The sequence below is a fragment of the Nannospalax galili genome, unplaced genomic scaffold, assembly GCF_000622305.1.
Source record: "Nannospalax galili isolate Female #2095 unplaced genomic scaffold, S.galili_v1.0 scaffold4244, whole genome shotgun sequence".
Taxonomy (NCBI): Eukaryota; Metazoa; Chordata; class Mammalia; order Rodentia; family Spalacidae; genus Nannospalax; species Nannospalax galili.
Window position 1 is genome coordinate 84,424 of NW_008351072.1, and position 15,297 is coordinate 99,720.

Consider the following 15,297-nt stretch of genomic DNA (forward strand, 5'->3'; position numbering starts at 1 on the left):
AAAACAACTCTTTTTATTTGTAATTATGTCATTTTTTCTACTGTGTTTTGCATAATTCATTTTCTTGGCTGAGGAATCCCTCCCTCCTTCCCTTCCTTCCTTCCTCACTTCTTTTCTATTCATATATATATATATTTAAGTTCAAGGTACCTTTCTAGGTGATGGGGATTTAGTAGGGAGCTCACAATCTAGGGGTGGAGATTCATATTAATGAAAGAACAAAATGAACATAGGAATACATATTGTTACAGATAGTCCCAGGGGATTTCTCTTCTCTGGGATGCAAGCAGAAGGAGTAAGATCACAACTAGGACAGTATGATTTCCTACTGTAGGGTATAAATTTTGACTGTAAATGTGAACAACCAGTAAGAATTAACCAGGCAAAGAGGGAGGGGAAGGAGGGGAGGAATGGCCATCCTTCCCATCATCCCACTAAAGTAATTATGCTTGTAAATCTTAGAGCTAGATGAGGTGGGTTGAGCCTAGTAGAGGCTCAGCACAACTAAGTGGGCACCACTGGGGGTGGGGCTGAAATAGAGAAATAGGGAGACAGCGCACGCGCGCGCTAACCAGGCATATAGGGAGGGAAAGGAGGGGAGGAATGGCCATCCTTCCCATCATCCCACTAAAGTAATTATGCTTGTAAATCTTAGAGCTAGATGAGGTGGGTTGAGCCTAGTAGAGGCTCAGCACAACTAAGTGGGCACCACTGGGGGTGAGGCTGAAATAGAGAAATAGGGAGACAGAAAGTGTGTGTGTGCATGTGTGTGTGTGTGTGTGTGTGTGTGTGTGTGTGTGTAAATCTTCAAGTAGGAAGCAAATGATGCAGGAGGTTGGAGAATAAGGTGAGTTTTCATAGCAGGCTGTGAAGGAAGAACATTTGAAATCAGGAGGGAGGACTGGTGAGATCAATTGATAAAGTACTCGTGGTGGAAACTTTGATATGAGTTTGATCCTTCACATCCATGTAAAAAGCCAGGCATGGCTGTGTACACCTGTAATCCTAGTGTTGGGGACCCAGAGATAGATGGAAGCTTGAAGCTTACTGGCCAACTAATCTAAACAAATCAATGAACTTCAGGTTTACTGAGAGACCCTGTCTCAAAAATAAGGTGGAAAGTGATAGAGGAAGACAACCAGTGCCAAACTCTGGCCTTCAAATGAAGACGTGAACATGAACATGCATTCACACACGAACACATCCTCAGGTACATAGCAGGTTCAAGGCCAGACTAAGCAACATGAGATCCCTTTTCAAAGAAAAATAAAGGAGGGTTAGCACTTAAATTTAGATTTTATTTCTGAGGGTGCATGAATTTTCTGGGGGGGATTCAGGGGGAAGCCTAAATTCTCAGTCAGGGTCCACGAAGAAAGACAGAACAAGCAGTCATTTGAGATGAGACAAAGTGAGGTCAGGTCAGTGGAAACAAAAATTTAGAGGTAGCAATAAGACGTCATTTCAGAGATGCAACTGTGCCTACAAGTCCATGAAGGAAGGGCCACTCTCAGCTGTGTCTGAACCAGTCAGATACCTGAGACTCAGCTGTTTCTGCTAGCTCCAGAAATCTCCTCTCTGACGGTCAACTTCCCTTGTCTTTGTTTGTGGTACAAAGTCCATAGGGCCTGGAGAATTTATTAATTCCACAAGCATTTATTAGCATCTTTTATTGATGGGTACAAAGCCATGTTGGACATAACCTTTGATCCCTGTCCTTAGGCATACACTATCTAGGAGGGAGACAGCATTACAGAGCAGTGTACTCAGGGCCACAAGGAGACAGTCCCTGTGTTGTAGGAGCAGGAGTGGGGACCTTGACCTAGGTTGGGGTATTTGGAAAGCTTGCAGGGAAGGGCTACATAAACCAACCTCAGTCACAATGTATTACAGGGCAGGAGTCTTGGCAGGCAAAGGCAGAGAGGCAGAGGCCCTGGAGCACCTGCCCCCAGGCTGTCCTTGCTGCTCACTACAGAGCTGTAAATGTTTAGGTTCTTGTTGCTTTCAATTAGTCTTGTCTCTTCAGCTGGGCTCTAAACTCCTTGGGGAGACTTTGTGCAGGAGTGGGTGTGAGAGTAGAAGAAGAATTAGAACTGTGCCCAGGAGTGTCCCTGGTCTAAGGACTCTCTTCTCCCAATACTATCTGTCATCTCAATGAAATTTTGCCCTTTGTCCCTCAGTCCTATGGAATTGACAGCCATGGCTCGAGAAGCAACAGAAATGGAAGGCCTTCCTCATTAGACTCATGCTACAAATACATTACTGCGCATTGGGGGGTGGTGTGGAGAGAGAGGAGAGAGGTCAGGATTGGAATGAATTTAGTCATTTCAGCTAAAGCCAGGTCTGTGCAGTCAAGCAAAATAGCCCCAGAAGAAGATGTTGATGGCCAGCAGAAAGATGGCATTGATGTTGCAGATGTTTCTCCAAAGTGGTTCCTCCGCAATGCTGGTCAGCTTCTGTTCCAGCACAGCCTTCTCTCCTGAGCTCAGGGCTTGCTGTTGGGCCTCAGAGATCCCACAGAACCAGGCCCAGAGCCATTTTCCCCAGGACCCGTGTGAACCTGGGTGACAGGCCAGAAGGGAAAGAGGAGAGGAAAGGGAAGAAGAAAGGGTAGAGAAAGGGAAGGTTTGGGTGGGGCGGGCAGGGCAGGGCAGGTGGGGATGGTGAGAAACAGAAGAAAGCAGTTGGTGCACATGAGAAGGTGCTTTGTACAAAGCACAGTCTGGGTGCTGAGTTGGGTTCCTAGGGTGAGTTACGTTTTTGGCTATAGCATCCAAGTAGTCACAAGGCAGAAGCATCTCATTACAGGGGATGGTGTGCATTGGAGGAAGGGTAGCACCATTCATCCCAATTTAGAGCACTGAAGCAGATGCAGAATGAGGACAGAATGGGAGCCTATCTCACCCTGGAAGGGGAAGCATTTAAACCAGGCAGGCTCCTTTCTCCTGCTGTGGGGCCCAGCACTGTGCTGTAAACCAGGATCTTGGCCAGCTTGACCCTCAGCCTTGTGAGGCCATGTGTAAATCACTCAACTTCTTTGAGTGGCATGTGAGAATGGAGGTTGAGCACACTGCAAAGGCTACCAGTTCTGGGGCTAGGAGAGGCTATGTGGAGATGCATAGGAGTGCAAGGAATGCAGCCAGACTTCCAGTAGTGTAGAGACAATGTGGTGCCAAGGTAGAAATAGCACAGCACACAAAAGCTAACCTTAAAATGAGTGATAAAGGAAACGAATCATTTCAAAGATTTTTTAAGTTAGTATAGATAGCATATTAAAAATAAAATTAATACAAATAGCCTTTATTGAGGCTGATAAGAATGTACCAGAAATTTAGAGGTAGTGGGAGATAATGGGTTCAGTACAATCATAGTGTGTCAGAGACAGAGGAATCTGGATGTGGAACGGCTCCCCTACTGTAGAGGAGACAAAACACTCTGAATAAGAAAGACCTATTTCAGTAGAGCTGCACTGAAAGCTAATAATATGACTTCTGAATTCTGCTTGTGCTGGACTTATTATCTCTTTGCATTCTCCTCATGGCTTTCTGGGGCAGGTGATGTGCAAGGCTTTATGTGGTAATTCACATGTTCTGAGAATCCATGCCACCCAAGTAGCTATTAAGCAGCATTCAATAACTCATAAACTCTAAATCTGGGGTCTATTTACTTCTTTAAGATTGACTCTACTGTTCTTTAATATTTTAAAACTTTTTTTCACTTTCATAGGAACTCAAAATTATAATATGTGCCCTATGTCTGCCCATAGGATTTTTCAAGGGGCTGCTTCTCTGTCCTGAGGTTTATTTTATGAAGAAAGAGCCACTGCACGCAGCAGACACCTCCCCTGTTTCTCACTCCTCCATGCGATGTTTTATGATGGAGCTGGAGGTTGGGGGTACAAGAACACTATTTCTCTCATTGGATATCATGGCTGACTTGGGTATCCTTTTCTTCCCTTGGAGGCAGCTGCCCACCAGGAGCAGGCATTCCTTTGTGTCTCCAGGAACTGCTTTGGCCTAGACACAGTATCTGTCTTAGTAACTGTAAGTCTGTCTAGTTCTGGAGTCCAGCTGTGGATTTTCCCTCTGTGAGACAGTTTCTTCCCTGTCCTTGTTAGTTGCCTCACCTAAGCAACCACTTTCAGGATGATCTTTCCAGGCCATAAGCTTTATAGGGGCCAGAATTGGTCCTCACAGTGATGGGGGAAACAATTTTGAGACCCCAACATTATGTACATGGGTCATAAAACTTGAAAAACAGACATGAAGTTACATTCTGCCATGCAAAATACACCTAAAGGTAAGACCCGGAAGAGTGGCTTTGGCCCATGGTGGTACTTTTGAAATGAGTGCATCTGTGTTTGATTGTGGATATTTGTGAGAGATTCTGCCTGCTTTTCAGATAGCTTGTTACAGTGCCCCATTGACTGCTGTAGCCTGGAAAAGAACTTTTAAGTCATAGACCCAGGTGGAGCTCTGGAACTCATGGTGTCAGTAACTATAGGCCAGGAGCCATTTGTCTAGCATATGGTCCTTGACCAAAGTTGAAGGGCCTCAAAAGATGGGAGCCCGTTCAAGCCTGAGGGACAATATAGGGCCCAGATCCAGCAAAGGCAAGAGAACTAGTTGAGAATTGGCAACCATGTAGGTCCAGCAAGGGGCACTGCTAAGCTTGTCTGTGCTTAGTTCACTGCAGTTAAAGGTGTGAGTCCCAGAAGCTGCTGCAGACTAAATCTTTTTCTGAAGTCTGGGGGAACTTTGCACAAAGAGATGCAAAGCAGCTGCCAAAAGAACTCCGAATTCACCCAGGCACTGTGACTCTCCCTAGCTGAGGCTAACACTTAAATTTTATTTAATTTCTACATCATAAGGAAAGATGAATTCATTTTGGACTTTAACTTGTAAGTATTGTGACTTATTGCATTTAAAAATTTCCTTGGAAATATAACAGAAAAAATATCTCTATAGTTTTGGCATGCTGCCTTTGGGGTGTCTTAATAAAAAAACCACTAGCAGCTCTAAGAGATTCCAAGGAAAGTGGCTGTTGTTTTGAGGTATTCCTCAGGCAACAGCACAACTACATGGAGCTGCTCTCCTGCTTCTGTTGTGTGGTTACAGGCAGAATCAACAAGACTAGTGGGGAATAGATAAATAAGTAGAGACAGGGAGTAGGGTGGCTGCTTCTTGGTCATGCCTGATGTTCCCTTCCACATGGCAGTATTTTGACTCTCATCTATCTTTGCCAATAGTTCAATAATCACATGGAAGGTGAAAGGATGGTTGTGACTGAGGCTTACATCCTCAGCTACTCCCAAATGGGACCCTGGGGAGTCCTTGGCATAGTGTCTTTTCCATCTACTCCTCTGCGACATGGACTTCCAGCATGCACTTAACCTACCTCCTAGTTGTTCAGGCTCCTGGCTGAAGTTTGCTGTTGCTCCACCTTCTTCAGGGCATCCCCCAGCTGGGCTGTCTGCCAGCTCTGGAGTGCTGTCCTTCTCCTCCTTCACACTCACACAGGTCTCCTTCTCCAGCTCAGACAGGGGACAGTTACGTGTCCACCAGGTCAGGCGAGCAAGCTGGAGGTAAAAGAAACTCAGTTTGAAACCAGAGCCTCTGGAGGAAAGTTCTGCTGTAGAAAGAGATCTCATCCATGGGAGGCTGTCAGAGCAACAGCAATGAGGGTAAAGAACAAGGTGAAACTGTGGGCCAGGGACTGGCATCTTGGCCCTGTTTGCCCCTTTCTTCAAATGTGAATCTTCCTTGAATACCTATTTTCTGACAGACTTAGGCTGGGTGCTGGATTAGAGATCTGAGTCAGGAATTCCCTAGCTTCTTGGAGCTCTTGACATTCAAACTGAGGGAAACAAAGCTAGACAGGAAGGAGGTGCCTGACCATAAAATAAAAACTGGGCTGGGGAAATGGCTCATAGCTTAAGAGAAATGGCTGTTCTTGCAGAAGACCTGGGTTTGAATCTCAGCGCCCACATCGTGGCTAACAGCTGTCCATAACTCCAGTTCTAGGGCATCCAATGCCCTCTTCTGCCCTCTGCGGGCATTGTATGACATGGGTGCACTTGTGTACATGCACGCATACACAGAAAATAAAAAAATTAATAAAATAAAATAAAAAACTTTGAAGGTCAAGCAGAGGAGTTGATACCTGCGCTTAAGAGAAATGGCTGTTCTTGCAGAAGACCTGGGTTTGAATCTCAGTGCCCACATCGTGGCTACCAGCTGTCCAAAACTCCAGTTCTAGGGCATCCAATGTGCTCTTCTGCCCTCTGCGGGCATTGTATGACACAGGTGCACTTGTGTACATGCACGCATACACAGAAAATAAAAAAAAATAATAAAATAAAATAAAAAACTTTGAAGGTCAAGCAGAGGAGTTGATACCTGAAAGGCAAAGCCTAATTATTTATTCATTTATTTATTTATTACATATTTATTATTATTTATTTATTTATTATTTATTTATTTAGTTTGCAGTGCTTGCCATCAGACCTCTAGGGCCTTGTGCATGTTAGGCAAGTGTTCTATCATGGATCTACCTCCCCAGCCCTTAGGGGATGTTAGGAGACCAAAACTTACAGGATGTAACTTATGGAATGATCAAGTGAGGAAGAGGAGAGAGACTACCATGGCTCTCAATTACTTCTTGGATGACGATATAGCTAATTGAGCTCCCTCCCAGGAACTGAAGACAAAAAACAGGAGCTTGGAGAGAGAGAGAGGGAGTTTTAGTTCCTGTGTCCACATAGGTATTGGCCTCCAGGTATGGTTACTCGACATGCAGTTGCATCAGTCTGGCACCTTAAAAAAATTATGTGTATAAGGGAACCCATGTTGTACAATGCCTGTAGAGGTCAGAAAAGTACATCAGATCCTCTGGAACTAGAGTTAAGGATGGCTGTTAGTCGCCATGTGGATACTGGGAACTAAACCCCCATCTTCTGCAAAAGTAGCCAGTGCTCTTAACCACTGGGCCATCTCATCAGCCCCCTCTTCTCCCTTCTTTATGATCCAGAGGACTAAGCATAGCAGCTTCTCAGCTGATATCAATGGTGTTAGACTCAACCTTATGACATGACTCTGAATGTCGCCTTTAACAAGATTCTTCCCCTTCCCAGGCATCTCTGTTACATACAGAGCCAGGTATCACCCACCCTGTTCCACTGTCTACTTTCTACTATGTGGTCTGCAGTGCCAGGCCCAAGGGTGTTTCTGTTTGGGATCATAAAGGCCTGAGAGAGTTCTCTGCTCATCCATATCTCTCTATACATTTTACTTTATACTTAAGATTGTACATAGCTAATAGCATGCAGACATCATCTCTTCATGTCACCAGGAATCTGTGGATTTTGAGTTTGAGTCTTGAGACAGTGTTTGGCAAGAGACAGAATTGTGTATCATAGAAAGCTGTTGAATTCATAGTCCAGAGACATTGTAAGGGTGAGAAGGGTTATATGTCGCAGATTACCTTCTAAGGAGTAATTTTTAAATGACAGAAAGAGAAGCCCATAGAGAATTTGGAAAATAACAGAACAAAAACCAAAACAGGAGAGAAACAGGTCAGAAGTGACTAGAAGAGAAGTCTTCTGGGTTTAGGAAGTGGTCAGTACTATCTAGTCTCAGAATTCACTTAAGTAAGAGAGTGACAAAGAAGTGGTTGTTTTATCAACAAGATTATGAGTGACATTCTGGGGATGACAGTGACTGGGACAGCAGTGGATTGAGAAGAAGTAGGTAGGAAGTGGAGGCTGGGGCTGGAGACTGTTCTTGTCAAAAGCCTGTTGAGAGGAGGAGGAAGAGGAAGCAGAAATAAGTAGAGGACATCCAGGGATGAATTCTAACTGGGATTTGCCTTGGTGTAAGGAAAGAGAAGTCAGGCAAAAGAGAAGCTAAGGCCTCAGTAGCAGGAGATGTCAAAAGCTTGTTGAGAGGAGGAGGAAGAGGAAGCAGAAATAAGTAGAGGACATCCAGGGATGAATTCTAACTGGGATTTGCCTTGGTGTAAGGAAAGAGAAGTCAGGCAAAAGAGAAGCTAAGGCCTCAGTAGCAGGAGATGAGTGCTGGAGGGGGCCATGGGGAGAGCTAGCCTCCCTTGCTCCTCAGTGGGAGCCTCTTTTGTTTGTTAGCACTCTAAGAAACTAATTCATTTTTATTTTATATGTAAGTGTTTTGTCTGAAGGTATGTAAGTATACCACATGCATGCAGTGCTCAGGGAGGCCAATAGAGGCCATGGATCCCTGGAAACTGGAGTTACCAAGAGTTGCTGATCACCGTGAGGGAGCTAAGAACTGAACCTGGGTCCTCTGCAATGCTCATGGAGGCCAATAGAGGGCATGGATCCCTGGGAACTGGAGTTACCGAGAGAGAGTTGCTGATCACCGTGAGGGAGCTAAGAACTGAACCTGGGTCCTCTGCAAGAGCAGTCAGTGCTTGTCACTGCTGAACCATCTCTCCAGCCCTGTAAGGCCATTTTTCAAGCTCTCAGGAACCACACAGGTGAGAGCGACTTTTAATGTTCCATGTTCAACTTCTGCCATAGGCCTGTTAGAGGCTGGATTGTGCCTTTCAAACTTCCTATGTTGAAGTTTTAGCTCTCAGTACCTAAAAATATAACTACACAGAGCTATAGAGATGGCTCAGTAGTTAAGAACACTGGCTATTCTTCCAGGGGACCTGGGTTCAGTTTTTAGCATGTACATGGTAGCTAACAACCATTCTCATTCATAACTCCAGTTCCAGGGGATGTGACACCCTCTCCTGGTCTCTGCAGGCATTGTACCTATGTGATGCATTTATATACATACAGGAAAAACACTCATTCACATAAAAATAAATAAAAAATAAGAAAGAGTATAACTTCACACGGAGACATAGGGAGAAGATGGAGTTAAACAATCACAAAGAGAGGTTTCAGAGGAAAACAATCCTGCTGTTTTCTTGATCTCAGGCTTCCAACCTTTAGAATTTGGAGATGGTACATTGTTGGTGTTTATGCTACCCAAGCAGTGGTAGATAGCTACGGTGGCCTTAGAACACTAGTAAGACTCTAGAGGGAGAAAGATTTCCATGGGTATTTTTCATCAGCATGTAGCGGCTGGGGAGTCAGTCAGCTTGGGAGAGTGGGGCTGAGCTCTTAATCTTGCAAGCTGTCTGGTTCTTTTCTCTTGTGCTTCCCCCTCAACCATTAAGAAAAATCTCTACTTCTCTTCCAACATCCAACTTAGAGAGTCCTTGCCAGTGTACCTGCTCCTGGACCCTAGTGGAGACCACCTCTTCTTCTGTCCTTGGCCTCTCTCCTTGAACCTAGTCCTTCTGTAAACAGTGTGTGTTGGCATCTATCTCCCTTGGAACAGTTGCTGGCAGGGACCATTCATCTTTGCAAGCCCAGCCTAGTACCTGACACACAGTGGATAGTCACTGAGTAACTGAACTGAATGAGTTCCTTTTCACTTGGGAATTCATAAGACAGTGAACATGTGAGACCATACATAACCTAACAGAGTAAAATTCCTGGTAGGGTTCCAGGCATTAGTAGTAGGGGTATTATTTCCAGGGGCCTCAGTCTGGGCATGCCTCTTGCCTTTTCTTCAGGAATGGAGACTGTGCAGAGGCTGACTGTGACAATAACAACGGCAGTAAGTCCACAGAGAAGGAGAGCAAAGTACAGGTAGTGAAAGTCTTTCAGAACAGCTGGCCTCCTGTCCATCTCCCCGCATGCTGGGGCAGGGTATGAGTAGGCAGCAGGCCTACTCCCAGGCCAAACATGAGGCCCCAGAAAGCGCCCTAAGGACAGAAGACAGTCATAGTCAGGGTAAAACTGGTAGGAGGTTGGAAGACCCTCAAAGCTAAGAGACACTACTCCCACATCTCCCTCTCACTGGTTTATTCGTGTTTGGAAAGTCCATTTAGTGACTTCCCCATTCCTGACTTAAAAAAGACAGGCAGAATAATGTACGGAAATGTTTGGTGTAGACTTCAGAGCTGCACTAGGGTTGAGATCACGGCTCCACTAGAAATAAATGACTTGAAGCCACTGACTTGAGTATGCTGGCTCAGAGTTTTCTTATGTGCAACAAAAAGGGAAACTAGTAAATACTGTCACAGAGGCTCAATGTTCAACTAGAATAGAATGCACATTTTTCTATTATGCAAAGAATGCCAGAGTCCTTTATCAAATTTCTGTTATGATGAATCAGAAATTAGAACAGAAGCCCACTTTTTGAAAAAATAAAGTTTCTGGGTCCGCCCATTAATTATAGCTCCATTTGTCCTTAATCTGTACCTGTTCCTAGTGTGTATGAGACAAATAACAGATTTTTAAAATGATATGACTGACTTCAACACTCTAGAGTAAACAAGAGTATCCATAATTCAACTGGGTTTGGCAGTGTACTGCTGTCATCAGCAAGATTAGACCTCTGCAAGTAGTAGATATCCTGCTTTTAGGAGGCATCAAAGAAAAGGTAACTTTGACATCCTTTGTCAGGGCATTGAGCTCTTATACTGGTTGTGGGGAGTTCTGGCCATGATGTTCTTTAACTCCTCAAGGTTTGTCCAGCAGATTTTGACATGCCTTTTCTATTCAGGGATGTAGTCAAGGTTCCCAACCCATCACCTCTATCTTCTTCCTACATTTCTGTCATGTTTCAGTGCAGTTAACAGGAAGGATGTGCGTGAAGCACCCCCATGAGCTCACACAGAATCATCACTGTTGTCCTTACTGTTTTTTGGCTTACACATACGTTACAGGATGATTACAGGGTTAGAAATGGAACAGAGCCTGGAGAACCTCAAACTGTCTTGCACGTTCACACAGTCTCTTTTGTCTAGCACATTCTTTCCCAACCACTAATCCTTTACATGTCACTTCTCACATCACTAATCCTCACATGTTACTTTGTTACTTCTCCCTCTCCCAGGAGCCTCTTCACTGCTTTTTAACTCCCCTGTATACCACTTCCCTTTGCTATCATTGCTTATTTGGTCATCTCTCTTCCCTGCCTATCCACCATGGTGGATCTATGTAAACCTTGTAAACGCTTACACTGTTTATTAGGTGAGTGAAATAATCTTGACCTGATGCTATGGGAAGGAGGTGAAAGCCAAGAGGGGTTGCCCAAGGTTCCAGAGACAAAGTGAGTGACAGAACTTCATCTACAACCTCTGTTGTGTGAGAAGAAACAGGGATGCTGCACTCACAGGCTCTGTGATCCTTTTGCAGAAGATGGCCAGTAAGAAAAGGGCAGTGATAGGTGGGGCCAAGTAGCTGGTGACAGACTGGATGTAGTCAAAGAGCTGCCCACTGTTGGAGCTCTGAATTATAGGGATCCAGAGGATGCTGATGACCACCAGAAATACCACAAACATCCTGCAGAGAAAGCACATGGGTATAGTGGTGTGAGGCATAGGAATCAGGAAGGAAGAGTAGACAGGTGAATGGTCCCTGGGCCAGAGAAGGGCAGAAGGTTAGAATCTCAAATTCTATGATGTAGGAGTTTAGAGTTAATACTAGAAATTGGAATTTCATAATTAAAAAATGCATATTTCTAAAAACTCAGTATTTATATATTGAATGGCTTCAAAGTTGTGCCACCCACCACTGATAAATGACTAACCCATTCCTTCTGCCCACCATCCACACAGCCAAAGGTGTGTCTCTGCTGAGGGTATCTTTCCTGTGTACTCAGCCTTGTTTGAGCAGTGCCCTTCTCTGTGCTCACCCTGACACGCTTCTCCACCTCTTCTCTTGCCCCCCTCTCAACTGATCCTCACTCAGGCCAAAGTCCCCAAAGCATTCTTTATGTCTTATCTTATAAATACATGAACAAATTGATGAAAAACTTTCCTTGGATGTGTTGGATGCAATAATGCATATGACCAGGTGATAAAGCTAAAAACACACTGATTGAGAACAATTTGACAGCAAAATTGGGCAATTGTCCTAAGACAAGTGGTGCTGCTTTTTGCAAGGGTGCTTGTCCTCTTCTCTTTTCACTCCCATTTACCTTTCCTCAGGCCCCATCCGAGCAGTAACTACCCATGTGTCCTTCTTGCTGCACATCCCCTGTGCTACTTTTAGATGTTATATTGGTCAGTTCCTGGGTGAGCACAGATGGACAAGGTGTATGTGTCTATTACGGCAAGAAGCACCTAGGTGAAAGGCACAGTGAGTATAAACAATGCGATATCTAGGCCAACACACCTATCCACCAGAGAGGTGGGAATATGCCTTTTAACTCAGAAGTCTGTATTAGAATCTTAAATTATGAAGCAGAAATTTCAGAAAGGGCCCCTTAACCATATATCAACTATAAATCCCCAGCCTATGAAGAATAAGAAAAATTACGCACCAAGCTGTGCTTTAAGCATAAACTACTGCATACAAGGTAATGTTCAAATTCTATAGCTTGATATTTAAGATTAATTGCGTTAGCTGACTCTTCTTTGTGCTTGCATTAAAAATATGAAGCGTATGTTTGGGAGCATGTTTGGCAGATTAGATTTATTATTATTCCTATTATCTTGGAATAATACCCAAAGCTGGTCCAAAAGACCCCAGGGGGCGGTGGGTGAGCTAGGTTTGTGCTTGCATTACAAATATGAAGCGTATATTTGGGAGCATGTTTGGCAGATTAGATTTATTATTATTCCCATTATCTTGGAATAATACCCAAAGCTGGTCCAAAAGACCCCAGGGGCGGTGGGTGAGCTAGGCTGATGCTTTTCCCATTTAAACTTCACCTGGTATTGCTCACATGTGTTGTTATCATCTCTTACTCTATTGGTTCAGTCCAAGAGATAGTTAAATACGCAGAGAATAGATTTTTCTTCCTATTATCCTGAAGAGGGAGTGCAGAGCAGGGAGGGGCTTAACAAAAGGGCATATAGAAAGTCAGCTGCAGATCCCAGTGTTATGACTGCCAGTCTGGGGTCTGAACCAGTCATTCTTCCCAGGAAGAAGGAAGAGATGAAGGGAGAAAATTCTTTAGGAAGAACGTGCTCTGGAAGGACAAAAGGATGGGTCAGTGCACCTGCCTACTACCATCAGTTCTTGCTCTTGTTGCCTGCTTGCAGAAGCGCTGCCACACATCAATGGCAAAGAGGGTACTGCTGCTGTTGAAGATGGAGGTGAGTGAGCTCATGAGGGCAGCCATGATGACAGCAATCATTAGACCCCGCAAACCTGGGAAGAGTCAAGGGCTGAGTGGATAGCTGGCTGTTTAAAGTTTCTGTTAGGACAATGGAGGTTGCAGCAGCGTCACATCAAGCCAAGTTTGGAGTGAGGATGGCATGAAAAAGGGTTAAGGGTCCCATCTGCCACAGATACAGAATGAAGAGATCCACGGTGTTAGAGGTGTTCAGGCTCTCTCTGCCTTGTCTGTGGCCTTGGGTGGCCTATCTGCCTTGATTTCTTTCTTGATACCACAGGTATGAGAGTCAAGATCATAAGAGATTTTCTGCAGCCTTCATATTTGCCTTGGTTTCATAGCTATGAATGATAACAGACCCCTGGGTTTGTGGAGAAGGAGGTGGTTGTTAATCACTTTTAATTTTTAAGATGTATTTTCTTCATTTTTAAAAAAGTGTTTTTTTCCACATTGTGGTCATTAGCTAAAGCCCCAGCCTGGGAGGCAGAAGCCTTGGGTTGTTTCTTGACCTTGCAGGCAATTAGTTAGATGGATGATCTTTAGACTAGAAGCTTTCTCTTTCTGGATACACACACACACGCACACATGTATGTATGTATGTATGTATGTATGTATGTATGTATGTATGTATTTGATCTTTTTGAGACAGGGTTGTAGCCCCAGCTGTCCTGGAACTCACTAAGTAGACCAGGAGGCTTGCCTTGAACTCACAGAGATCCGCCTGCCTCTGACTCCCAGGTGATTCAAGAGTTGTAAACTAAATGTCCTTGCTCCCTCTGAACCTTGTTTCTGTTTGCTAATAAGACCTGTCTGGCCCCCACTCCTGAATTATCTTAGACCCTTCTTTAACCTCACCTCCTTCCTTCTCCACCTTAATTGCCTTGCCCTCGCTGGCTTCCACCATCTCTGCTGTTTCTTTATTCTCATTTTACCAGAGGGAGAGCATAACTACTCACCCAATGCCTTCTAGTTCCTTGGCTCAAAATCATTGCAAATCCAGCTTTTAAAGACCAAGACTTAGAGGCATCTTTGGGCCTCTGTATTTCCTGTCCTTGATAAATAGTGATTATCAAGTCCTGACAATTCTATTTCACAAATATTTTCAAATGCATGCTCCCCATCTCTAAAGATACTTTGTCAAGTCATTAGTGCCACTTTCTTGGACCATTGCAGACCTTACAGTGATGTCTCCTTACCCCCGACACCCCTCATCCAGCCTGTTTCCGTAACTTAGAGGCATCTTTGGGCCTCTGTATTTCCTGTCCTTGATAAATAGTGATTATCAAGTCCTGACAATTCTATTTCACAAATATTTTCAAATGCATGCTCCCCATCTCTAAAGATACTTTGTCAAGTCATTAGTGCCACTTTCTTGGACCATTGCAGACCTTACAGTGATGTCTCCTTACCCCCGACACCCCTCATCCAGCCTGTTTCCGTACTGAATCCTCTATATAGTGGTCCTTCCAAAGCATAAATTCAATCATTAGTTCTCTGGCCAAAGTCCCCCAGTGCTTCCACTGCCCTAGGAGAAAAGGCTGTGCTCCAGAACCATGTTTGGCCATGACATTCCCATGGGAAAGTTGTCTTCAATGGTCCTTTCTACTTGCTCCATGCACCTCATGCTCTCTCTACCCTCGTCATTTACTTATGAACTGTCTCTCTGGAATGATGTTTCCCATGCCTTCAGCCTTTGACCAAGCATTCCCTGTGACTTAGCTCTACTTCTCCCCTTTTGGAAGTTCTTTCTGATGTGTCCCAGGCTGAAGCAGTGCTTTTTTATTACCTCCTGTCACCATGTCCTATACCCTTGGTGAGTCCAGATATCATGCACCTCATGCTCTCTCTACCCTCGTCATTTACTTATGAACTGTCTCTCTGGAATGATGTTTCCCATGCCTTCAGCCTTTGACCAAGCATTCCCTGTGACTTAGCTCTACTTCTCCCCTTTTGGAAGTTCTTTCTGATGTGTCCCAGGCTGGAGCAATGCTTTTTTATTACCTCCTGTCACCATGTCCTATACCCTTGGTGAGTCCAGATATAGCCCTTGGACACTGCATAAAGCCTGAGAGCAGGAACTGGTCTCTTACCTCCATACCTCCAACACCAAGACCACATGGTAGGCATCTTAGAAATG

At 44.4% G+C, this 15,297-nt stretch overlaps 1 protein-coding gene across 1 annotated transcript in view; it reads right to left on the bottom strand.

Moving 5' to 3' along the window:
• Window positions 1–2,348: 2,348 nt before the first annotated feature.
• Window positions 2,349–15,297, bottom strand: part of LOC103746026 (sodium/glucose cotransporter 4-like) — a 27,632-nt gene continuing 14,683 nt past the window's right edge. The window contains 7 exon segments of the mRNA XM_008848084.1: window positions 2,349–2,557; window positions 5,395–5,575; window positions 9,593–9,750; window positions 9,753–9,795; window positions 11,212–11,380; window positions 13,044–13,069; window positions 13,071–13,195. Coding sequence (XP_008846306.1) covers window positions 2,349–2,557; window positions 5,395–5,575; window positions 9,593–9,750; window positions 9,753–9,795; window positions 11,212–11,380; window positions 13,044–13,069; window positions 13,071–13,195 — 911 coding nt within the window.